Source organism: Haliaeetus albicilla, chromosome 22, assembly GCF_947461875.1.
Source record: "Haliaeetus albicilla chromosome 22, bHalAlb1.1, whole genome shotgun sequence".
In the NCBI taxonomy this organism is placed as follows: Eukaryota; Metazoa; Chordata; class Aves; order Accipitriformes; family Accipitridae; genus Haliaeetus; species Haliaeetus albicilla.
The window spans coordinates 21,936,186-21,962,131 of NC_091504.1; the positions used below are offsets into that span (position 1 = coordinate 21,936,186).

The 25,946-nt window shown below is 40.8% G+C and overlaps 1 protein-coding gene across 2 annotated transcripts; it reads left to right on the forward strand.

Moving 5' to 3' along the window:
• The first annotated feature begins 1,663 nt into the window (after positions 1–1,663).
• Positions 1,664–25,287, forward strand: WIPI2 (WD repeat domain, phosphoinositide interacting 2). 2 transcript variants are annotated; one of them, XM_069810316.1, is made up of 12 exons: positions 1,664–1,932; positions 11,004–11,086; positions 15,744–15,913; positions 17,183–17,279; positions 17,887–17,984; positions 18,437–18,529; positions 19,333–19,403; positions 20,334–20,441; positions 21,196–21,360; positions 22,344–22,451; positions 23,644–23,741; positions 24,589–25,287. In XM_069810316.1, exons 1-12 carry the CDS (start codon positions 1,859–1,861, stop codon positions 24,699–24,701), a joined length of 1,278 nt encoding a protein of 425 aa, XP_069666417.1. In that variant the 5' UTR covers positions 1,664–1,858; the 3' UTR covers positions 24,702–25,287. The 2 variants fall into 2 exon arrangements, with proteins under 2 accessions (XP_069666417.1, XP_069666416.1); XM_069810315.1 differs by having other exon boundaries at positions 1,665–1,932; positions 23,644–23,774.
• The last annotated feature ends 659 nt before the right edge of the window (positions 25,288–25,946 follow it).

A 25,946-nucleotide genomic window follows, 5' to 3' on the forward strand; every position in this document is an offset into this window, starting at 1 on the left:
TCGATGGTGGGATGCGGAGATGTCCACGCTCACACCACCTATACCCCATCGGGACGTGTCCACTCCCCGTATGGCACCTCCCCTCACGTATTGGCTGGCCACAAGACCACCTTGCTTTTCTTTCTTCCTCCATCCCTGCTGCAAGGATCTGAGTAATTGTAATGATGTTAAGGAGAGTTTCCAAGATTCAGGTACACCTGAATGCAGTGACATTTTTGTAATGTCACCAAAACGGGGGAGGGGTCTTGCATAGTTTTCCTTTAGAGAAGGAATGGGTCATGAAGACCAGGGTTGCTTGCTCCCCAAAATATGCAAAATCCCAAACGCTGCAGGAGTCTCGTAGCTGGAGACACCTCTGTGCGTTGTCCCTTGCTCCTGATGCTGGGTCCCAGGTGTGAACAGTGTGAATATCTGCACCTTTGGGTGCTACCACGGTGGTATTGGGCTCTCCTGGCAGCGCACGCTATAATCGCATTTCCCCAAGGGAGGAAGGTTTTCCTGCGCATTAAGCTGCTGGAACCAGCAGGTAAGAAAAAAGACAAATTGAGATTAAAATCTGCCATCTCTTCGCAGGAAAAGCCTCCCTGCAGGAGAAGAAACTTTGGATGGGCAGAAGGAATTACGGGACCGACATGGATGGGTTGGCAGCAGCTGTAGCGGAGGCAGAGGCGAGCGTGGGGGGCAATGGGGGGGCAGGACCGGCTCAGGGGTGACTGTGGCAGGGTGGACACAGGGCAGCGGGGTGCCGGGACAGGGCCGCTTGGGTTTAAGCCGTTTGGAGGAGTCTCCTCACCAGCATCTGGAGGGCAGTTGAATGTGGGGGAGCCTGGAGGGTCCCTTACACATCGGGAGCTGGCCGGACTGGTGGAGGAGATGGCTCCATCACCCCCCGCCGCTGCACAGGCATCACTCACGGACCCTCCCGGATAAGCTGGCCCCAGAGGCACGAACCCCAACACCCTGCACTCCCCAGCGTGGCTCATTTCCCCAAGATTAGCTCTTTTCAGGACCAAGCCCTTGATTTCGATCCAGTTTCCAGACATTCCTATAGTTCAGTTGCCTTTTTTTTTTTTTCCCTGCAATTTCTATTATCTCCTGACAAGCTGCTCCCTGCATCCAGCAGCCCCCGACTTCCCCTTGCTCTGAAATTGCCTCCCGCCCACCCCTGGCTGCCCTGCAAGCTGGGGACCCCCAAAACCAGATGCACCCCTGGCCAGGACAAGGCCATCGCGCCCAGTTGTGAGCTCCAGAGAAGGGGCTGCGCCCAGGAGCAGAGCCCCCGTCCCATCTGCTGAGCCTTGGGGACCTCCCGTGGCACGAAGCAGAACTGCAGAGGGTTTGACCCCGCAGGACCGTGACAGTAACGTGGCGGCCGCGCTCAAGGCTGGGGGACAGCGGGGACACGCCGGAGGTGGGGGACCACCGAGTGCGTTATGCGTCTCCCATCCAGCCGCCGACCCCGGCGGGCCCTGCTTAGCTTTAGAACGCCGCTGCCCGCCCACTACCCCCCCCCCAGCCCTTTCCCCAACCAAGTTCGGCGCCACCACCCGAGCGCATGCGCGGCTCCTCCCGCCCGCCCCTCCTCCTCCTCCTCGCCCCGCGGGGCGGGCGCATGCGCGGCGGCAGTACGGTGGCCGGGAGGAGAGGCGGGCTGGCGGGCGGCGGGGGCGGGTCGGCGCAGGCGCGGGGCCGCTCCGCCGCCCGCAGCGTAAACAAGGGGCCGGCGGGGATGAGGAGGCCGCGGGTCCGCGGTGGGGGCCGGGGTCGCCGGGGTTGAGGTGTTCTGCCTGCTGGAGGCGTTTACCCGCCCCCCCTCCCCCAGCCCCCGCCGGACGGGGGTGGCGAGGGTCATCCCGCCATGAACTTGGCCAGTCAGAGCGGCGACGCCGGCAGCGGCCATCTGCTCTTCGCCAACTTCAACCAGGACAACACGTAAGGGGGCGGCGCCCGGCCTGAGGTGGTGGTGGGGAGCCCGGCCTGAACTTGGGGGAAGGATACGGCTGGGCGTGGGGAGGGGGCTCCTGAGGGAGGGCTGTGGCCGGGGGGGCGCTGAGGAGGCCTGGCTGTTGGGGGGGGGGGGGCGTGGCGGGGTCCCCCCTTCCCTGGTGCCCCCCCTTCCCATGGCAGGGACCCCCGCTGCAGCCTCTGGCCTCTCTGTCACAGAGTGGGGCCGAGTTCTCCTTCCTCCATGCAGCGAGGAGGGGTGGAAACAACCCCACCACCGCCACCCACCGCCCCCCCGGCTTGTGTGTGGAGCTGCAGGGTGTGAGGCTGCCCTCGTAGGGACGCGCAGCGGAGGGCTAATGGGCTGCTTGAGCTGTGGTTGCAGCATATCGCCTTCTCCCTCCCCCAGGTTGATGCCCTGGGGAGGTTTTCTTTCTGGTACTTGTGAGGCATTGCTCGCTGTTGCATTGGGAAAGGGAGGGAGGGCTGCTTCTGCTTCCTGATGTCCAGCTTTCAGGAGGGCCTGAGATAACGTGAAGACCCAAGTCTTCCAGGAGGTGCAAAGACTTTATCCGAAAGCTTGTTATAGCTATCTTTTCATACAGCTTTTTTGCTTTCACTTGCTGTCTGTGTTGAAGCAGTATGCCTTAGGCTTAAAAGTATTTTTATGAGCCCATGCTTCTTTTGGGTTTGATTTTGAAAAAGAGGCCTTTCTCGTGTAGTCCTTGAAGTTGTACTTATTCATGTTTCAATTCTAGAAACGGTCAGGTGCTTCATGCTGCACATCTTGCAAATTATTTAACTGCTGCAGCATATTTGGATTAATGCCTAATAATTTTTATATGGGGTATTAAAAAGCAGTATTTTTCAATTTAAGAAATCCCTAGTAGTTGGAATTGGAGCACTAAAGATCCTTTAAAGAAGGATTCGACTGTCTGAAATACCTAAGGGATGAACCTGGGAAGCAATAACTGAAAGAACTTGTGCTTGAGAAAGGAGGAGTTTTGTTTTAGGAAGTGAGTAAGAGGAAATGATCTCAGGTTGGCATCACAGAGCATAATCCACGTGTGCAGTGGTGTTTTTTTCTTTTAACAGTTTATTTGTTTGTTTTACAAGCAATGATATCTTGTCCTTACAAGAGAGATCTCTGACTGTCTTCAGCATGTACTGTAGCATATGGGAATTGTGAAGGCGAGAAGATTTTTTTTTTTTAATGGTGACTGCCAAGATTGAGGAGAAAGGTCACATGACAGAAGGAAATACTCTCTTTGCTTTTGTAGGTTTTGTTGGGAGTGAAGAGGTGAACAAGTGGAGCTGGATAGGCTTGAGACAAGAGACTTTAACAGTAAATAACTTATGATGAATGAGGGGGGGGAGCAGTAGTCTTCTATGTATTAGTAAGTAAATCATTATCTGTATATTGATTCAAGCCAAAGACTTCTGCTCCTACTTTTCACGTTTTTTCATCAAGTACCATACAGAGCTCGCTCTGTCATTGTGCATATAAAACATGCCCATGTTTTGCTCTGATACCATCCATTTTTTACCTATTACTGGATAAAACAAGTCATAATAGCTACGAAATCTGTCACCTCTTTCTTTCGCAGTTTATAAAGATCATTATGTAAGTTTTTAAAGTTAAACTGTGCTGTCCAACATTGGTGATCTAAAAGCATTAGTATTTCTCCTTCCTTAAAGCAACTGCCTGTTTTCAGTTGCAGCTTAGCTTTGTGGAGAGCTGTATATATTTAAAGATCACTGAGTTGTGTCAAAAAACTTCTTTTGAACAAGAGAGCTGCAGGCTTGACTTGAGAACAAACCCAAGACAGAAGTAAAAAGAAAGCAAACGTAATATAAGCTTATCTAGGTCTTCTTTGGCTTGTACACCTTGGAATCTTTCTTCAAGGAAGAGTAAAGTGTGATTCCTTTTTAACTTTGAGTTTGGGGGGGACGGACACACGACAACTGTCTAATGATTTCTTTCCTCAACTGTGTATGCTACTTCACTACTTTTCCCATTTTGTTTTTCTAAATATCCAAAAAGTATTCTTCAATTTCTGTGCTGTAGCTGATTTTTTTTTTTTGGTATTCAGCATTCTAATGTCCATTGTGCAGGTAGATTAATTTTTTTTAATATTATTTATATGCGTAAAGCACCTTGAAATTAGCTGATGAGAGTTTTGGTGATGTATCCAGGTCTGGATCATATAATCTTTGCAATTCAAGGTATTGGATTGCTAGGTCTATTGCGTCATTTTTTAATATTTTTGCATTTTCAGATATCCGTTATACAATCACAGAATTGTTTAGGTTGGGAAAGACTCTTAAGTCCAGCATAAACCTAACACTGCCAAGTCCACCATTCAACCATGTCCTGAAGTGCCACGGCTACTATAGAAATGACATAAATATAAAAAGGCTCCTGTTTCATATTCTTGTCTCAAAATCATGAGATTAATTTAAAAGGCCACTTACTTTGAGACAAATGAGATGGCTGGATGATGTTGAGTAAGTATCCCTTCTTTCTAATAATGTCTCAAAGACATCTCTCTAAGAAAAGTAGTAAGTATAAAACAAGTCTTGCAGATGTCTTTGCGAGCAGCGCAGCTTCTTAGTAAAACACTTGTGTGATGTGGTAAGTGACCCAAATAACCAAGTTACATTCTAGTTCTTAAACTGAGTAGAATTTAGTGGTTGTATAAGTTCTTTAAACTGAAGTGTTTGGAGGGTTTTTTGGGTTTTTTGTTTGTTTGTTTTTTTAATTTTTCCCTACTTGTGATTTCTCGTTTCTCTATTCAAACAAGAAACTAAGAAGTCAACTCTCTGGGTTTCTTAGTATGCTATTCTATGTATGTGGAAGATCACCATTTACCAGGTGAGAAGAGCTGAAAAAAACTTAGTAGGAATGAATTACACTTTTTCATGCTGGGCCTTGGAAAGCTTACTTATTTTCAACTTGTAATATAAGTAACTGGAGTCCTTCTCCAGACGAGCAAGGTAAACAAATGCATATTCTTTCAGCCAGTATATGAAAGACAAGCTTTGTTTACATCTTCGCAGTCAGTAGAGCTCGCATCATGTTTTAAGGTGTGCTTCAGTAATTAGAAAAATCGCTGACAGACAAAGCTGGAAAATAAATGACATGGGCACATTGTTGTTATTAGAATTAAAGCTTTTACCTTCAACTGAACAAGGTGTCAGTTCCACTCATGCTCAAATGTGTCTTGCTTACCTAGACAGCAGAGCCAATTGCCTTGTATTAGGAAAAAGATGGTACTTTTTGCTGGTAAAAATAGGTGTCAGGCTAAATTCTCCTAGGCTTTATGAAGGGTTGGTAACTAATTGTTGTCTCCTGTAGGAAGGAGATGAGCTTCATGATGGCTTTTAGTCTTGGGAAATTGGATTGCTGGTAGTTAGAAGAATGTTGTCAACATAAAAGTTGCTGTTGCTTTTCCTGCTTGTTGTAGCCCGTGGTGACTGAAGCAGATATCCTCTGTCTTGCTTTTAGTTGTTTGTTTTTCCCACACTTAACTCTTTTTAGCATTCATTCATGGCTCCTGTATGTAGTAACATTGTCTCTTGGAATAGTATCTATGTTATTGCAAGTGTTGTCTTGGCTCTTTATTCCATATTGCCCTAAGCTTTATTTACGTGAGAGTTTTGAATTATTGGCTGGGACTGGAACTCTGCCTGAAAACACTCCACCTATAATGCAGCAGAAGCGGTTGGTTTGTGGCTTCTCTTTGATATAATGTGTTTTCATTAAGTAAAAACATGCAGAAGGTCATTTTCAGAAGATGTTAGTGTGCTTGTTTTGGACCTAGCCCTTTTCCCCAGTGAATCAATCATTGCACAACTCAGCATGACTGGCATTCTCTGAGAGGCAGAAGCTCCAGCTTGCAGATGAAAGTGAAGTAACCGATCAGACTTCAGGTATCCTAGCAAAACCATGCAGTAGAAGCTTGTGGGTGATCTCAGTGCTAGGTATGTTTTAGCAGCTGGAGATCTTTAATGATATATATTTGGTAAGAAATACCATTTAAACCCGACTGCTGTTTGTATTGCTTCTGGGATAACAACTAAAACTGAGCGTGGATGCATTTATGAAAAATTAAACTCGCCTCACAAACTCATACAAGCTTTAAAACTCATAAGGGAAATGGGTAATGTAATAGAAGTTCATAACTTTTTAAGCAAAGCGTAACTTCAAGATCTCAAAGCTTATATGTATCTATAAAATAGGTAAAAGTTTCAGTCTTTAAGTTGTAACACAAATATTCCCAGAGAAATGCCTTTGGAAGAACTTAAAAATTAACTTATATGGTGTTCAGACTCAATTTACAAAAAAAAAAAAAAAGAGAAAAAGAAAAAAAAACCAAACAACAAAACGCCAAAAAAGAAGGAAAAAACCAAAGAACCTGCTTGTGAAATAATGTAAGTCAACAGACTGTAGAGAAGTTTTAGTTGCCTTTTTTAAAAATAAGTAATCACATGACAGCACTTGGAAACAAAATAGTTGCTGTAGTTTTGAAAATAGACTCCTGATGAAAGGACAAAAGGAAGCCTTTCGTTTGGACTTCTAATGAAAACACTGGTGTATGCCTTATTTGCAAGGTCTTCCTTAGTCTCTGCTTTCATTTATGTTTGGAGCATGTGACAGGTATCAGTCCATATATCTGTTGTTTCTGATTTAATTCTGCCCTTTTTTCCCCCAAATAAATCAGTTTCATTTTATGTTCTGAGCAAATGCTTGTAGCTCTAAAATTGTATAGCATGCCTCGTGTTGCAGAAGTTGTATTCTAGTTCCCTTACTATGTGATGTTTGGATCTCCATAGTAAACTGCTTGTGGTGAGAGGAACAAGGGTTAGGTGCTGAGCATTCACTCCTCTGCCTTTGTTTCTCCTAGGTTCAGGTGTCATTCACCCATGATCCTTGAGGACAGGAGAGCTCTTTATTCCAAGGATGCTTTAAAGTAAATTAAAAAAGGAAGGAAAGAGCAGTCACGTAGCTCTCATGCTCAGGGAAGACAGCTGAGAGAAGCAATCGTATGTTGTGTTACTTGCTGTTGTTGCAGTGGAGATAGCAGCTGAGGTGGGCTTGCCAGATGAACTGTTCCTCAGTGTGTGACAATTTGGATGGGAATTTGGCCTGAGAGTAGTGATGTTTACTTGGATTACGAACTTTCTGCTGTCCCAGCCTATTGCTGCATGTTAAATGATGAGCAAGTCTGGTCTCCTTTTGCTGTAGCAGATTTAAGTTTGTGTTGGTTTTCTTTTAATGGAAAAACAATGGGAAAATCTCCTGTGGGTTGTCAGAGTGTTGCTGACAAATCTGTTGAACGTATGAGTTTCTATATCTAGCTCTTGTCCAAAATAATGACATTCTTGACCCTTCTATTAAGACATGTTTGTGAGATGTTAAGACTTTGGTTTCAGCAGACATTTGGGAGGGGGAAATAAAGCAAAGTAAGTTTCTTTAGTAATTCTTTTCTTATGTCATTTCACTGATTTGTGTTTTATTATTGTTATTATTATTTTCCCCCTTTTCATCATAAGCCTTTGTTCACAAAATGTTTTGTCTTTGGAAATTTACATAGGTTTTGAAATGAGGTGGAGCATTAATATAATGTGACTGTATCATAATGAAAGTAGGTTTAATTAACAAGTTTTTTAAAATAGTAATGACTTATGGAGTCGTGTTTATACTGCAGCTGCAATTGATTTTAATCTTTGAGAGAGCTACCCTTAGTAGGATCTTTCTGATTAACGTAGAATATTTCTGATTAATAGTTAAGGTCCTCTATGATACGTAAAGGGGAGAAACTGGTTTTCTTTCTTCTGTATGTATATTAAAGAAGTAAGAGAAAACCTATGTGATTCTAACCCATCTGAAAAACTTGTTTCTAAAGAGCCAGAGAGATTGAACCAGCTGATTTCCCACTCTAGGTGAGTGCACTTAGAGAGAATGTCAGCATCTTGAAATGCGTGTGAAAGATCTCATAACACTGTTTGCTTGATGAGGTTAGTTTTAATTATTTATGACAGCCGCTCTTGAAAATACTCTCAAGATTTATGTAGTCTTGAATCAGACTACAGTATTATCTTTGAAAAAAGTGGGTAAACACAGTTTCATAAATCATGGCTATATTGGTAATTTTGTATTGAGTAGACAACCTTGATGATGGAATAGCTCAAAGTCTACAGTCTAAGGTGTGTAATAGAGGCTACACATAAAGCTAAAAAAAAACCTGTGTGTAGCATAATGTTAGAAGAAAAAAGGCAATTTTTTTTATATTGATTTTATTTTCAATTTCAGTCTCATCAGCTTCTGAAAATTGGTGATAATAAAGCATAACACCCATGTTGTAAAAAGAGCTTCTGATAAACTACAGTAGCTTCTTGTTGGCCACTGTCTATTTGAGCAATAGCTGAATGGATTATTGATCATATTTCTTCCCCATATGGTTGCACGTTTTTTGGAGGCGAGGTAATTTTGGCTTGATACTTGTTTTGTGGATTTGGTCATTTAGATAGCTATCAGGTGTCTTAAGGGCTTAAGTGTAATATCGTTGTGGGGGAAGATGGGGGATTTAAATCATTATGATTATGCTGGTATAACAGCCTAGTGAGTTCTCTTATTACATATAAAAAGCCTTTTTCCAATAGTTTCATAAGAAGTAATTTGAGAGTACATTAAAAAAAAAAAAAGATAACCAAAACAAACTCAATCCCTCCAAAACCAAGAATGCTGTTCTAGAAGAAAAATGGGTTGTTTTGCAGTTATACTTGTATACTGAAACAGGTTTAATTATACTGACTCAAACTGTTCTGTGTAAACAAATGATTTGTGACTTCATCACCTTGGTCCTGAAAGAAATAACAAAAAGCAGTTGCCATGGATGGCAAGGTCCGTTCTGTGCATCTTCATTTTGGCTTCTACTCAGTCTAATGATTTTTATCGTGTATGCAGCTTGCTTTCGCTATTGTCTAAAGCTTATTTAAACGAGGTATAGGTAGTTGGTAGGACAAGAAAAATGGGCTTCCTTACTGGTTTCAGTGATACTGTCAGTAAGACATAGATACAGCAATATTCTGTATTTAAAGCTGCAAGTACAATACAGGAATCAATTCTGCCTAGTAATACACTCACAAATAGCTGCTTTGTGGAATTCTTTGTAAGGAAATCATCCTATGTCTTTTGTAGATCGTTTATATTGCAAGGAGTCTTGTGACTCCATTTATTTTTAACTCAACTGAGTGCTTGTTTACCTTTGTGAAGTGACAGTTTTAATATCATTCTTTTGTTAAACTTTCTTTTGAGGGAAGCAGTAGATGATCTAAGAAAAGCTAACTCATTACTTTTTTTTTTCCCCAAATTACAGTTTTATTTTTTTTTCACAGAATTTGGATTTTCATTGAGTTGTACAAAAGTAGTTGAGGAAAAACACTGAAGCGTCTTTGGCAACTTATCAGATATAGTCTGCTGAACATACCGATTTTGTCTGAAGTAAAATTAAATTCACTATTTCTAAGGTGACTTAGAGGAGCAGCAACAAAACTTTGTTTTATGGTTGCTTCTTTGTCTCTAAGCTTAATATGCTTTTTTCATATCTTGGTTATTGAATCTGAGGAGGCTTACTTGTCTTGCCTGGATGGTGCATATTTTAATTTGAAGGTTTAAACCTTCTCAAATATAATTTCTTAGCCAGACTGTGCCAGTTGTACTTTTTTCTAGAACAGAAGGTCATACCATCATACAGAAGTTGATTTTATAGCTTGGGATCTTAATTTCAGAGGGCAAACCACTTGAGGAACAATTTTTAATCTCCTGAACACCTTGAAATTTAAAAAGTGCTCACTTTGGAGCCATGAGAGGAAAATGCGGAAAGAGCAAGAAATCTAGGAATCTGTATTGTATTCTAAATGCAGAGCTAATTGTTAGTGCATCTGAATTATAGAGAATCCTCTTGCTGAGTTCAGAAGGGCATTTTGGCAGGCTGACTGGCAGCATTGGGGTTTGAGCCTTGTATTGAATGACTTGCCACAGTTTGGCATATCAAAATACATTTTATTGGAATTTAATTAGTCTTTCTCCATGTGTCCTGGCAGTAAGAAGTATATGAACTATAAGCATACTAATACATTTCTGCACAACTGTATTGACTTAATTTTCTTATTCTGTGGCATAAAATCCTCCTCTGCATGGGGAGGGGAAAATAAGAATGTGCCATTGTCTGCTGCCCTGATGTGTAAAGACCTGCAAGACAAGCCTAAAGGTTTTTCTAGCTTAAAATTTAAGACCTGTCTTTGACTCTGACTGGAAAAGCAATTAAATGGTCTGTGAGCTAAGTGTGAAAATTGACTAATGGAGGAAAGAAGGGTTTGTAGTCAGTTTTTTAATGTTCTACTATTGTTAAAATCTGTTTAACATCAGTGACTAGTATTTTTAAGAGGGCTCCTCCGATCAAAGATTCGGCATGAGTATTTGTAAGACTGAGACCTAACAATGTTCTTTGGAGGTGCTAGAATGTCATCAAATAAAACCAGAGAAAATTAGAGTTGGCAGTCTTTAATTCCTTTTTATTTTTTTTAATATGAAAGCTCTTTTGGGGTGGTTGGGGAACGTAACAGTATCAAAAGCAGAAAATCCCCAGACAGCTCAGTTTAAAAGGTCTTGGAGGTCACCTCTAATGATGAGGCAATGATGTAATTGGTTTGCATTACATTATTCAAGTCGTCATCTTTCTTCCACACTAAAGCTTTTAGTTTGTGTGGAGAAATCACCAATATGAATTGGACAGTAGGCTTACATTAAGCTGTGAACTCTCATTTCATAAAATGTGAAGCAGGATTCCGCACCTGGGGTAATTCTGAAGCTTTTTGGCCTTTTTCAGAGTTGAGGAAGCTGTCTGTGTCTATTGTGGCTTTTTCGGTCAAGGTTTTTCTTGCTCTTTGTACTGAGCTAACCCAACTGGAGTTTTAGAATAGGGTAAGAATCTGTCCAAGGGTAATCACAGCTGATTTAGTTTATGTTCCTAACTGGCTTGTTTCTCTTTCAGATCCCTTGCAGTTGGCAGTAAATCAGGCTACAAATTCTTCTCTCTTTCTTCTGTGGACAAATTAGAGCAGATCTATGAATGCAGTGAGTATCTTCTTTTTTTCTCTCTTTTTTATCCCCTCAGTTGGCTGAATTTGGGAAGAATAAGATGTGTTTCATTTTTTCACAGGTTGTTTGAAATTGACATAAGAGGAACCTTAAGTATCTGATGAAATATCACACAAATACAAAACAATTGATTGCTGGCAGAGTAAAACTATATATCAGTGGTCTGTATTTAAATTTAGCTGGTATTTTGTGAAATTTGGTAATAGCTATGAGGAGAACTCTTTGCTTTTCTAATTTTATGTCCAATAGCCAGGTTGTATAGCAGCTGGGCATTAAAAAAAAGAGAATTTACTGGTGTGGGAGAGTGTCTTTTGGGTCTTTATGCTGGCTGTTGAGGCAGGCAACCACTAATATACCTTTATCAAATAAGAAAACAAAGCCTTGATTATCTTTTTCTTTAATCCTAATATTTGCTGTTGGAAAAATAATATTTAACGTGATAGCTGTGGGTTTACTCGTCCAAAAGGGTGAATAATCCAAATACCCATAACTTCTCAATACTGGTCACAGTTGAGTAGGATATGAGATGAAATGGAGGGAGGCGTGGGAGAGAAGTGGTAACCCCTGTTTTACCAGCAGTTCATAGACTTTCCTTTTTTGAGGTGCTAATAACTAAAATATGAGTGCTATGCATGAGTATCCTTGCTTTCTTGTAAACTCCATGTGAACAGATGGTACCAGTGGCTATGATGTCAGCATTTATACTAGGATCCTGATGTACCATGCTACACAACAGACTTGTCTTCAGACTCCATACCCTAAGTGAACTGACCCTCTGGCATCTTAAGTTTGAAAATGGTGTGTGATTCAGATCACCTATTATCTGTGGTGACAGCCTGATTCTGTATACAGTCAATGGAGAGAAGTAATTGTGAGGTTCAAATTAGGCACCTGTGGTCAGGTTAAACTGTGTTGCAGCTACACCTGCCTGTTTGAGTCATGGTCTGGTTGTACTGGTTAATCGGTGGCTTGAATTCCATTTTATGCTGTTGAGTTTACGTACCTGACCTCAGTAGTATGTTAGGCACTTACAGTATCTGGCCTGATATCAACCCAGGAGACTCGGTGAAGATGAATCTTGTTACACGAGACACTGAATAAACACACTGAGAGAGACTGAGCTGAACTTTGCAGGACTGCTTCTTCAAGGTAGTCCTTGAAAGAAAAATTACAAATTGGATAAAGTGCCTTGCTCACAATATTGCAATAAACTGATAAAGAAGCTGGGATTGGAATTTAAACCTGCTGATTCCAGTCTTGTCTTCAGACTGTTCTGGGATGCCTGTATTGGCTTAACCTCTTCGATATTGTAAGTTTTCTTCCATGAGTGTTAAGTCTGTAAATACAGGGCGTGAGGTAACATTTAGTAGAAAATGTGAAGGTTTGAGCTGTGTAAGCCAGCCTGTCCTGACCTTTGCTTGTAGGGCATGCAGTGTCTGCAGCAGATCGAAATATTTGAGATCTTCATTTTTTGTATGCAGTTAAATAATTTTCAGTCTTGGGCTTGCAAACCATGCCTGTTTAAAACTTGATAACTGGGTGGCGGGCTTCTGGTGTATTGGGTGCCTCCTTTCTGCAGGGAAAGGTAGCTTAAAGCCTCCCAGACATGTGCCTCCTGCCTCCCAATTTAGTTTAAGTGGGTCTAAAGACTTTGTGTTGTTTTGAGTGAGCACTTTTAAGGACCCCTCCCTCTCTTCTGTAATATTTGATCTGCCAGTTCATGTGTAGGTGTCTAAAGTAAACTACAGAATGTGCCCCAGCTGTCTTGTGTTTGAGAGAACAACTGAAAGGAATGGGAGGTTTCTTCATCTGCTCCCATCACTGACTTCTACTGTGATTCTGTACAAATCGCCTAACTCCCTGCTCAGTTGACCCCCTGTAAAAATAAGTATTAGATTGAAGGGTGCTTTAAGGCTTAATGAATGCTTATAACATGCTTCATGTTCTTGGATTAAAAATGGAATAAAAGCACAGCTGATCGTAATCTAGCTGGTTCTAACCAGCTCTTGTCTGTGATGCTACATGCTTGTGTTTATGAAACTGTAATCTTGTTATGTATTTGCTTGTTCTCCCCTCACTGCTGATACTTAAACCATCTTGCAGTTCTTTATGTTTGTGCTGTATTTTGAATCTGAGTTCCTGGCAATGCTCACTTGTGTAGTGTATAGAAAAATAAAAAACCCCTGTCATTAACAGCATTGCTATAGGACTTAACTAGTGCTTCTAAACATATGATTAATTCAGGTCAGCTGAATGTAGGATGTGCAGTATAGCCTGGTACTCTACTTCAGTGGTTGCTTGTTAGGAAGCATACATGACTTGGCAGCTGTGAAGAGATTTTATCACTTCTTCCTGTTAGAAGACAAAGGAACAGAGGTGCATCCTGTATTTTTAAAGTGAATTTAATTAAAAGCCCATCATAAAGCTTTTCTCTAAAGGTAACTATCTGTATTATAGCAAATCTTTTTACGGTCAGACTGAAGGATTGTCTATACCTTTGAAGCTTTTTCCTTGTTGAAAGTTTTTTATTCTGCCTGTGACTGCTTAGTTCTTGATAGTGCTCTTCCCTGTGTGCCTTCCCTGCTGCCTACGCTTCCCACCAGCGCAGCATAGGACAGCACTTTTTCCATCTGAATCTGTGCTGCTGTTCCTCCTCTGAAATACCAGTTCTGCCTGCCTTGGAGAGTAATAAATCCCAGAAGCTGTGTCTTAACACAATTGCCCCTGAATGGGGAAAGAAGCTGTGCTTGCCCAGGAGCAGGAAGCAGTCAGATTGTGGGTTTTGGGTCACCCGGGTGCTGGTCTTCTTCCTGACTCTTGTAAAAGGATGCCATCAGCATGAAGGACTCCAGGCTCAGATAGGAACCTGAAAACCTATGCTGTAAAATATTTGAGAATCTTTTCTGTTACTAGTCTGATTCAAGGAACATGGACCTCTGCATTTGAAAGTCTACGTGTAAATTTATTGAAGCAGATTTTTTTATATCTTTTTCATGTGTTGTGTGTGGCATCAGGAAAATGGGCAACAATTCCTTGAAAACAAAGTCGTTGCTAAAGTGCATTATCCCCTGTTGCTTGAGGAAATTGAATTTTCAAAGCCTCTGTGAGCTGTTTTCTCGTCTCTGGAAAAGTACCGTATTAAATACGAGATTTAGATAAAAGTCAATTATGTTGCAAAGAATACTGAAAATGCTTAGCATAAACCTGCTCCTTTTCCATAAGGAGGCTACTTCTCTCTCTCCCTCAAAAGAATGTAGAGCATTAAATATTTTCTGTTCTTTTTCTTGAAATAACTGCCCAGAAAAAGCACTTTCAAAGCAGACATGTCACACAGTGATGACATTGTCGTATGCTGAGAATGTTGGACAGAACGTTTTTCAGGGAATTTCTGTCATTGGTGGTGAGAACAGTGCCAATTAATTACTTAATGTGTCTCTTGGCCAAAACAGACGCCTACAGGAAAAAAGCTTTTTTGTTTTTTGATTTTTTTTTTTTTTTTTTTTCCTACTGGAAGTTTTACAGTTTGGAATGTGTTAAACATTGAGCTAATCCAGATACTGACTTCTGAAAAATTTGGTTGTTTTGATGAATCAAGGCTAAAGGCTCAAGTTGCTTGACTTGATTCAGGTCTGCAGTGGAAGGGCAGGTATAGCCAGTAGCGGCTGGTAGCTGTGGGAGAGCTGCAGAGAGTGGTAAAACTCTCTCCAGTTTTCTCTTGCTGTGAAAACTGTGTCTCTGGGGCTTTTGGAGGGGAGCTTCAGGGGATAGGAGGGGGAAGCACACATGCCAGGGTAACCGGTGGTGGGACTTGGACTCCTAACCAGCTTGGTCCAATACTGTACTATAACCGAATGCTCTGAAAGGGCTTCTTTGCCGGAGATCCTGTACTCTCTTCCCTCCTGCTGACTTCCCCATATTTCGAATGGTGGCTTGTGTTCCTCCTTTGCCTCCAGTGCTTCCATAGTAGAACGCTTGACATAAGTAATGCTGTTTTATGGCTATGCATACATGCTGGGCTTTGGTGATTCCTGTACCAATTGTTTTTAGGGACTGTCACGTAAAAGATGGTATATGTAAAAATACTAATCAGAGGCTGAAGCAGTCTTATAACAAATGAGTTTGCTAGTTTCTTTGAGTACAATAACCTTTCTTTCCTCATGGAGAGGTGTGCAGAAACTCCAATGTTTTTGGTCATCAAAAACCCTTCCATGCATAATACAGCTCTGAAAGCAAAACAAAAAGCACACCAGAAAAAACCCAAACAAAAACCTTTGCTTACCTAGGTTTCTACAGAGATAAGAGAAGATTGTAGAATTCCAGAATTTGACAATTTGCCATTTTTTGTATTTCGCATTTTTGCGCGGGGGGGAGTAGATACTCTGCTCTGAAACATAAACTTGTATGACACCTTAGGGTGGGGAGCAGGGAGAAAATCTGTGTAAATCGGCATTCACCATGTAGATTTTCTTCTTTAAAAGCCTGTCCTGCATCCCACCTTGACTCTGAGCTGTTGCGGCAGAATGTTTGTGGTGTTAAACTGTATTTTCTTAGACAGTATTTCCTGTTGATGTGCATCATTCTTCTTCCCTGAAATCTCCCTCTGTATTTTTCCCTCATTATTGTGATTCCTCAGCTGACACAGAAGATGTGTGCATTGTGGAGAGGCTGTTCTCCAGTAGTCTGGTGGCCATAGTTAGCCTTAAAGCTCCACGCAAGCTGAAAGTTTGTCACTTTAAGAAGGGGACAGAGATTTGCAACTACAGTTACTCCAACACCATCTTGGCTGTCAAACTCAATAGACAGGTGAGTAGTAATTTTGACTAGGTGAAAATACAGGAAGGGGTTGTGGATCTTATTCTGGCACTTCCTTTGCTGATTGATGTCTCTTCCTTTGGTGACAGAACTGCTATTTGAAATTAACTTGCACTTTTCCAACTGTAGCTTCTGTATGGCATCTCAGTACTCATATTTCGTTAAGTATTTTTGGTTCTATGTTTATGTATTTACTTAGGAAAATGCCCTGAGTAAGCTGGGTGTGCTTTGAGTAGGAGGTTGGACTAGAGACCTCCTGAGATCCCTCCCAGTGTGAATCATCTTGTGATCCTAAATGTGGAAGTATGTGAAACTGACAATTTCTGTTCAGGCCTAAACTTAAAATTATTATCTATTCACTTTTTATGTTTTTAAATATAGTTTGCTGAATTCTTTTAAAAAATAAAAAAAAACCCAACCAACTGAACTGGTGAAGTTTTTGACTTAAGTACCTGGAACCATAGTTTGCTGTATTGCTAAATCATTAGTAGGCTCTTCTACAAAGACAGACTTCTCCGTCTTCGACCAGTTCATTCAAACTAGAGAGAATGGCATTGGAAGGAGAAAGTTTTCTTAGTGTCCGTTCCTGCCCCCAAAGATCAGCTGTGGGAGGATGGGATTCCTGTTTAAAACCATAAGGGGAAACACTGGTTAATTTGATTTTTGGCGTAGTGAGGTAGTGTTAAATGAGTAACATCTTGTTAGTCATCCAGATGTAGTCTATGAAAGTGTAAATGAGATGTTGAAGAATTTAATCAAAGTTTAAAAAAAAAAAAGCCCCTCACAAATGGTTATAAGTAATAGGCTCTATAAATGGTTAAAAAAAGTCTTCTCTGTTTTTTCTGTTTAGCCAAAGCAGAAAATTATTTCCACATGTGAATTGGCCTCTTGAGGGGGAGGAATACATAAGGGCATGTACAGAATAAGAATTAAAATAGCTTTAAATGAAGGTTTCTGGCTTGCTGACTTAAACTAGTAATGTAAATAATTTTCATTTAAATCAATTTGCACTAGCGTAGTTGAGGAAAGTCAAGTGCACTGGTCAGTTCAAGTGACCGAGTGTAGTATTGCGCTGTTGAAGCCTTGTCAAGAGGTGTAACTTGTGTATCTTCTATCAGACTCTTATTTCTTCCCATCAGGTGGGTACAACCTTTTCTCTGTTGAAAGGTACCTACTGCTTTTTTGGATACAATTTTTTAGGATTGATAAATTAATGTAAACTCCAGTTTGATATCAGCATTTCATCTTTCCCCTGTCTAGAGGCTGATAGTATGTCTGGAAGAGTCTCTTTATATACACAACATACGAGACATGAAGGTATTACATACAATCAGGGAGACACCTCCCAATCCTGCCGGTAAGTGTGTTGTTAGAAGATAGCGTAACTCTGAAAGGTGCATTCTGTGTCAACGTACGACGTTTCCTAGAGGGAACTGTAGCATTGTTAATTCCACTTCCAAATAAAAGTAACGAATTAAATACATGAGTGTTGTCTTAAAGCCTACACATTTAATCCAGGTGAGCTTTTTGAGAACAAATAGCAGACTCTGCCTTAAACTGCATCTTCCCAGTGTTTTAGTCTCCTAGAGCGGATGTGTTGAAATGTTAGAAAGAAGTAGTAGAGATACAAACTGGATTTTGCCAGCACTTGGTATGGTTAAAGGCTTTATCAGGTTAATCCTTTAGGTGTCATGGCAGACGTGGAAAATTCTACTGCTTAATCAGTTACTGTAGCTCTATTGGTATTCTTCCTTTTCTACTTTATATTAAATTTTAACTTGCGTTAAATAGTTAAGTATGTTGCAGGCTGACTCTGAGATTACTCATCCTTGTTCTGTTTCTGTTGATACCTTGTGAGGATAACTTGATTTATCTTTGTAATATTCAAATGCAGAATCAGAAAGTTTTGCTGCATAAGTCTTGGAATTTGCCTCTTTCTAATTCTGTTTCTGCATCCCTTTTAGGGTTGTGTGCTTTATCAATAAATAATGATAACTGCTACCTGGCCTATCCAGGAAGTGCAACTATTGGAGAAGTACAAGTCTTTGACACCATCAATCTGGTAAGGATCTTTGTGAATGCTGTTTCCACTTCTAAAGATGCAGTTTTTGGAAACGATTTAACTTGCTCAGAGAGGAATTGCTAGACACTCAGTTAGGTTCCCCTACATCAGTTTGAAGTATCTCTCATAGCTAGGCTTCGCAGAACGTCAGCAAAGAAAACACAGACACTAATATTAGATTTGAGTAGAGTTGGGCAAATGGGTGGAGCGAAGTGAAGTAATTTCTGTTTTAATTGTCTTTTAAGTATCCTACTGCTTGTACTCTCTATGCACATGCTTCAGTGATAATTTTATGTACTTAGCAATTACTGAAACACTTTATGGACAACAGCTTCAATATTTAAGACCCTTATTTGCCTTGAATGCTCTTAAATATGCAGTCTTAAGCTGCAAACATGTAGCTTTTAACCTGTACTGTACTAAGGTTGTACTTTATTGATTCACTCCTGCAGAGAGCTGCTAATATGATCCCAGCTCATGATAGTCCCTTGGCTGCTTTGGCATTTGACGCAAGTGGTACTAAACTTGCCACTGCATCAGAAAAGGTAACGTGGCTTTTTATTGACTTGCCAACAGTGATAAAAATGAAATTTGTTTCTAAGCATTTTAAGTAAGTTTAAGCATGCAGAATTCCATGCGCGAGTGCCAAAAAAGAAGGCTTACAGTTATAATGGCAAATCTAAGTTAAGAACTGTTAATGATATTTGACACAATTTCCATGCTGTGAAATGTTGGATAATAAGGTTATTTAAATAAATACATTTTAATCTGGCTGTAATCAGGGCAATCCTCTAAGTGTTTCTCCCTTTAGTGCAGGATACTTGCTAGAAATTAGTTGTCTTGTCTTGATGCTGTCTTCCTAATGAAAACAAGACAGCTAAAGTCAGACCAGAGAGAAGTATCTTGCCAGTCTTTGGCACACAATGACAAATTGTCCATCTAAATTGTATAAATTAGAAAGTCTGAAGCCTCTGCTTTTTGGGTAGTAAGCTTAGAATATAAAAGTGTAACTGATTGCATCTGATAAAGACACGAAGACATCCAGGTGACTGTGCTTGTGGTACTCATCTAGTGTGGTCATTTTCATGATCAAATATGATAAGAAGGGCTGTTCTTGATGCATAGCTTGTTCTCTATGTTAGTAGCTCCCACCTCTTGTTGTTTCTCTGCTCTTCAAACACATCCTACGAACAAGCTCCATAAATATTTCATGCTAGTATGTGGTGTGCATCAACAGCAATAAGTTAACAGCAAAATGGTTTGCTGCTTGTGATTGTACTCTGCTCACTAGAGCTAATACACAATGAATGAACGTGAAACAAATAATTTTTTCTTTTTTTCTTTACAGGGGACGGTAATAAGAGTGTTTTCCATTCCAGAGGGACAGAAACTCTTTGAATTCCGAAGGGGAGTGAAGAGGTAAAGTTCAACTGGGCTAATTATCTGAAGCTCATTCCGTATGGTAGATCTCCAGTATGTTCTGCAATTGAGCTGGCATCCTGATTTTTGCGTATTTTCATCTCTATTCATCCCTGCCTGTACACTTATGACAGTTTCAGCTTGAATGTCTTCCAGTTTCACTCCTTTGGGCTTGGCTATCCATAAATCAATCCTGTCAGAACTGTACTCCTTCTTGCCTTTTAAAAATTTATTGGTGAGGGAACTTGTTTAAAGTGGGTCACCTTTTGTAAGATAAATTGTATTCTTAATGGCGATTGGAGGCAGTACATCTAATATTCTCTCTCTCTTCTAAATCCTGCTAGTGCTGTGATCATTGATAGCCATTGTGAAATGGTACTATGATTTGTGGTAACTAGCAACTCTATTTCTACTGTACTTTATACAGAGGTAAGACTGAGTTCAGATTGTTACTAATTAACCCACCATATCTGGTGTACATCAGAGTTGAACATCATTAATGGGGATCTTGCTCTTGAAGGGCTTTAAGAAGGTATCAGAGCGTTCAGAATACTTACTATGGAAATGTTCTTTTCTTCTTATTTGCGAAGCAGTGGTGACTTGAGAAATCTGCTTAATTATTAATTAAGCCAAATACTTCAGCTTAATTGCGAGTCACCTGCAATCTCTGACAGGAGAGGAAGAGCAGGTGAGTCTACCATGCAGCCACAGTTCCTCCAAGCTCTTGCAGTACAGCTTGTGTGAACATTATGGAGCTCCTTAGTGGTGAATGTGCAGAAAGACTCCTACCTACCAAAATGGAGAAGTAATATTCTCATTTAAGTCAATTCCCATGAGTTAGTTAACACTAGCTTGCTTCTTACACCATTTGGTACAGTACTGAATGTCAAAAATAATGCTTCATTGTTTTTCCTTTTTTTTGCCCCCTAGGTGTGTGAGCATCTGTTCGTTGGCTTTCAGCATGGATGGCATGTTTCTGTCTGCATCCAGTAACACAGAGACGGTGCATATCTTCAAACTTGAGACTGTGAAAGAAAAGTATGTTTCAGAGTTGCCTTAGATTTTTCAAGGAAAAGGCCTTAAAATAAACTATACTCAACAGGATGAGTTCTCCAAACTGTGGACAGACTTCTTTTGAATACTTCTGTTAAGTAAAGGGCTTCAGAAGTCACTTACGAATCAGCAACTGTGGCTGAGCTCTGTACTGTTCTCCTGGTGAACAGAAAAGGTATTTCTGCCGAAGAGAAATTGGCCATCTTTGGCAGAGGAATGTGGAGCGGCTGTAATATTTTCAGTTACATTTGCATTTCACCTCTTCTCACATCCATATGGGAAGAGCTATCTCAGCAATGCCTTCTAACTGCCTATAGGGCTTTAAAAGGCATCAGCTTGTAAAATGTTCCTATTTGTGATTTTAGTGGACAGTCTTAACTTGCATTTCAGCGGAAGTTGTTGGAAACAATGATTTGCTTAGTAATAGACAGTTGAATAAAATCTTGAAGTGTAGCACTCTTTGGTAGATCTTGCTTTTGTATAATGAACCTTATGAAATGCAGTTTTATAAGCAGAAGTATCAGGTTACAGTCAAACATGCTTAAATAACAGGTTGAGGGTACTGTAGGATACATTGTGCCCTGTAGCATAAATGGAGTGCATTAGAGTTCTCAAGGGTGTTAGTTATTTCTGAAGAGAAACAAATAGCTGCTTAACATCTTAGAAAAACGTTTCAGAGTGTTTACACGCCTTTCTAATGTGAAAGCAAAGTCAGTCACTTTTCTCTTCTGATTTGTAGACCTCAGGAAGAGCCTACAACCTGGACAGGTTACTTTGGAAAAGTGCTGATGGCCTCAACAAGCTATCTGCCCTCTCAAGTAACAGAAATGTTCAACCAGGGTAGAGCCTTTGCTACAGTCCGCCTGCCGTTCTGTGGGCACAAAAACATCTGTGCACTTGCCACGTGAGTAAAGAAATTGAGCCTGCATTCATCACCCACTGGATTGCCACGTTGGGCTATGGAGAGGCTGACACTATAGGACATAACCTCCTCTCCAGCAGGGCGGGTAGTACACACAGCGATGGATCACCTGTAATCATTTCAAATCCTCTTCCCGTTCAAGAGCAATGTGTTAGAGCTAACACCTCACAGTCCTACGAGAGGAGGAGGAAAAGGCATAATATTTGGATGAGAATAGATTATTTCTAAGTGTTGTTTAAAGATGTCTTTTAATTTTGAAAGAAGAGTGTTGAGAACAGACCCATGGGCTTACGCCATTTGCTTCCGTTGGTGCTAGGGGGAGTGATACTGTGTGTTGTGTTAGTGAATTGCAAAATTAGGCAATCCAGACTAACCATTAAAGATGTCTTTGAAAGCAAGTTCATGTTGTTCTTGTCTCTGAAACAGCATAGCATTCATTAAAGTTAATTTTGAGGAGTAAATAGAATCTTTAATCTGTCTTCACCAAAGGCAGGTGCCATTTGGCACAGCTACCAAAGCAATAAGCTGAGCGGTAGTAAGCTTATTTTGTGGGGGTTTTACAGTCTTTATGCTAAATTGACTTCACGTCTGTACTCCCACTCCTCTGATCTCAAAGCACCCTTTAAGGAATAGTTAAGCCTTGTAACATTTCTGAAATAAGTAAATACTTCCCGTTAGAATATTTGTCTCAGGAGTTGCACAAAGCTTGGTAACAGGGTGGTAACTTCTGAATCTGTTTTACTGGGTTATATAGAAGTTGCTCAATTTCTGTGGCATCCCATTAGCCCCGAAGTGTGGTTATGCCTTACCTTTTTTTACGCACAGTTTTTTCCTAGGTGCTCTGTCTAACTTAGTGTTCTCTGTCTACGAGTAAGAGTGTGGGAAGTAATGGCATAAAATCATGGGAGGAGAGGAGAGTGTGCTTTCTTCTTATTAATTTGTTGCTCTCCCCTAAACCTTTCTAGAATCCAGAAGATCCCTCGTTTATTGGTGGGAGCTGCTGATGGGTATCTCTACATGTACAACCTAGACCCTCAAGAAGGAGGAGAGTGCACACTAATGAAGCAGCACAAGTAAGTCCATGTTAGCTGAGGACTGTTGTATTTTATTTGTTCACAAAATCCAGTTTGTTCTTAAACGTAGTTCTGTTGTACAAAAGTCTAACTTGGAACAGCTCATTTCTTTAAACTAATCTTTTTCCAGACCTCTGACATGAATGAGTAACTTCAGAATCCCCCTGCGCCTTCCTTCCTAGTATCTACTACATTAAGCACCGCTTTACCAGCAGAAACTTAACACTGTCCGATCGCAGTGAAGGATCAATCACTGTTAGCTGTACGATCCTGTTTCCTCTTGGCAGTTTGAGTTGAGTTACTTAAACAAGAACTTGAAACGTCTGACAGAATCCTTTTCATCAATAAATGAAGCGGTTACAGAGATGAGAAAGAGATGTTGCTCTGACTTCGCAGAGGGGAATCTGGCCTATGAATTTTTCTGTATTCTCTCTTTACCAGTGTCCTTATTAAACTTCCTTGCATGTAGGCCAGCCAACTAATGTTCGGTAGCGGTACTGTAGAACACTTAAGGAAAATACGACCCAGCATTGTTATTTTTTAATAATGTTTGACATGAAAAGCTACGGTAATATAGTTGGATTAGTTACATGATCAATCATAGGATTAAAGCCGCCGATAACTCATGAAGATAATTCAGGTTTGCAGCTTTGGCCAATCTATAATACTAGTCAAAAATCATACCTTTATCTGATCATTTTAAGGTATGACCTCTTGTTTCACTTGTAGATGAAATGAAGTCTCAGAGGGAAGTTTTTATCAAGTTCTTAATCTCTGAAATACTTTAATACCTTCACTATAGGGTTTTCTATTATATGTGTATGAAGCAACCGCTTATGTTGTGGACAGAGCTCAAAAGACAATCTGTAATGTTGCAGATTGGAATGGTTACTTTTTTTTTTAATCATGCGCTGTTGTTTTGAGTCTTTTCACAGCATCGACTACTAGCATTTAGATTCTGATGCCATGTCAGAGGCAAGCATGTCACTGATGCATCTTCAGTATTAAATATGAAATGTTGTCAAATGCCATCTTGACAGTCCTCTGGAATGGAGGGACCAAGTTCTTCCTGTTACATATGTATATGTATTATTCTTGCATATCTAATGAGATATTCTTCTGTAGCTGTCAACTAAAGCTGTATTATGCCCAGGTAGATCACCTCTCCAGCTAACCTCTCTCTGCTTGGTAGGCTTGATGGCAGTATGGAGCCAGCCAACGAAATTCTAGAGTCTGCATCCCATGACCGGCCGTTGGTAGCGCAGACGTACAGTGCTGCTGTGACTAAAGGTACATATGTGCCTTCCTCACCCACAAGGCATGGTAAGGAGAAGGCTGGAAATGGAGCAGAGAGCACCTCTGCATATTGCTTCTCTCTAGACGGCTGTGAGCTTGTCTACTTCGACACTGAGCTTTTCATAACTGTGGGTGTGATGTGGAGCATTGGTGAGCAGTAGGAAAAGAGCACTTGACTGATCCATCTATAGGAGGCTACTGTACATCTCTGCTACTTTGAGTAGAACTTTGTCTTGAATTGTGGATGATTAGTGATAGTTGCAGCACTTGCCAAATGGTTCTAGAAATGCCCTAAGATAACTATTTCGTACAGGAGTCCTGCATCCAGACCTCATGCAAAGTATCTGAACTATAGCCCCCCCCCCTTTTTTTTTTTAACAAGGTTGATAGGAGCACTTACCATTCCTTTATGGGAACAGTGACCTTTTAGCCTGATTTTGCTGCTCTGTTAAATTGAGAGAATGAGAATTTGCTTAATGCTGCAGCTCGAGTGGAGCTTCTACCATCTTTGTATGGCACTCAGGTCAGTGCTTCAGCTGCAGAGGAAGGACTGTCTGCATGTATAGCCTCAAGACTGCAGTTGCAGCTGTAATGCATGGGTGGAGATTAAGAACATCAGCCTGCCCAAAGCACAAGTACATGTTGCACACACTCAGAGTAATTTAATTTTTATTATAAACTGCTCTTGGCTTGGAGAAGCACGATCATGATGAAAGCAAACATAGGGTAGCAGTGAAACTGTTGCAAGTAATGTCTGCTATTTCAGCTCCAATCATTCACTTTAGATCCAAGCCTTATTTTGTGCTGCTGATCCCCCAACTGTTTGTTCCTTTCTCTCCAGCCTATACGGATGACCTGGGTGCTGTGGGTGGAGTTTGCCTGGAAGATGAAACCAACTCACTTAGATTGGATGAAGACAGTGAGCATCCTCCCATGATCCTTCGGACGGACTAAACTTTGACCTGTGAACTCACTCCTGAAGCAGAGAACACTGGCTTGATGTTTCTTGAGGAATCTCGTGTTATGCTGCTATGAACTTTGACATGAGTTGGGAGAGAGGATGACAGACTCTTACAGTTTTAAGTCGTAGCTGTAGTTCTAATTCTATACAATTGGAAAAATATATGGTTTTCAATTCAGTGGCTTTTAATCTTGCTTATCTATTTTAGCTGTGTTTATTTTTTTGTTGCCAAAACCTGCTGTTTGTGCAGCCCTCAGAGCCTACTAGCTTTGCATGCGTTCATGTGCCAAGCAAGCATAGGAGGGGGAGAGAGAGAAGCCACTTTATAACAAACTCAAGTTTGTATTTTTTTTATATATGTATATAATATTTAGCTTATATAAGGAAGGAGTAGAGAAGTGGTTCTGGAAGCTGAGACTAGTTCTGCACTGACAAAGGTCCAAATGGTTTCCTGTGCATGGGCTTGCAGGCATACCTAGTGACTGACATGCAACCTTTCAAATGCAATGGCCTGTTTTTTTGGGTTCTCCCTCCCCTTTCCTGGACCATTTTGTTAATTAAAATTCCTTCTGAATGTTGTGTATTTGTGGGACTGTTCTGTTTGTTGGGCTGGAAAACTGGAAGTGTTTCCCTGCGTAAGGATATAGAATATAGAAAGTGCCTTTACAGGGAAGAAAAGGAATTGCTGCAGGAAGAAAGCTAGAATGCAGGAATTGCTAGAGACTCTTGTTTGTACACCTTTAGTACTGGGGTGTCTACAGCCCATAGTGGCTGATAAGCTTGTGGATTTTTTTAGAGAAGTCTTGGAATGCACTTTCTTTCTCTCCTGTAGATTGTCTTTATTTCCTTGGCAGAGTAGCAATAACCTTTTTTTATACTTTTTTTAAATTATCCAAAGCAAGGAATCTGTCAGGCTGGAGGGAAGTCCCTGCAGAGCATGGCAGCCCTGCTCTTTAAACAGCCTTAAGGTTTTCAGCTGGAAGGCATAGCTCTCAATTCTTGCTTCTCTTCAGTCTGGGGCTGAGTGTATGGCTCCAATAGTTGAAGGTTCATGATTTTTTTCCAGATACTAATGTAAATATAAATGATTTTGAAAGATTTATTTTCTTCTGCTAGATAACAGTGCTGCTCTCTTTTTTTTTTTTTTTTTTTTTTCCTCCCCCGCCCCCCTTTCATCAGAGTACCTTTTGTGATACACTCCAAGGACTGGTTGTCTCTTTGGCAGTTTTGGAATAAAT

Bases quoted from the DNA above. Each gene is read 5' to 3' on its own strand.
- WIPI2 (XM_069810315.1), top strand. From the start codon at position 1,859: ATGAACTTGGCCAGTCAGAGCGGCGACGCCGGCAGCGGCCATCTGCTC. The intron at 19,404-20,333 runs GTAAAGTTCAAC...TTTGCCCCCTAG, and splicing joins TTCCGAAGGGGAGTGAAGAG to GTGTGTGAGCATCTGTTCGT. The intron at 22,452-23,643 runs GTAAGTCCATGT...TCTGCTTGGTAG, and splicing joins ACACTAATGAAGCAGCACAA to GCTTGATGGCAGTATGGAGC.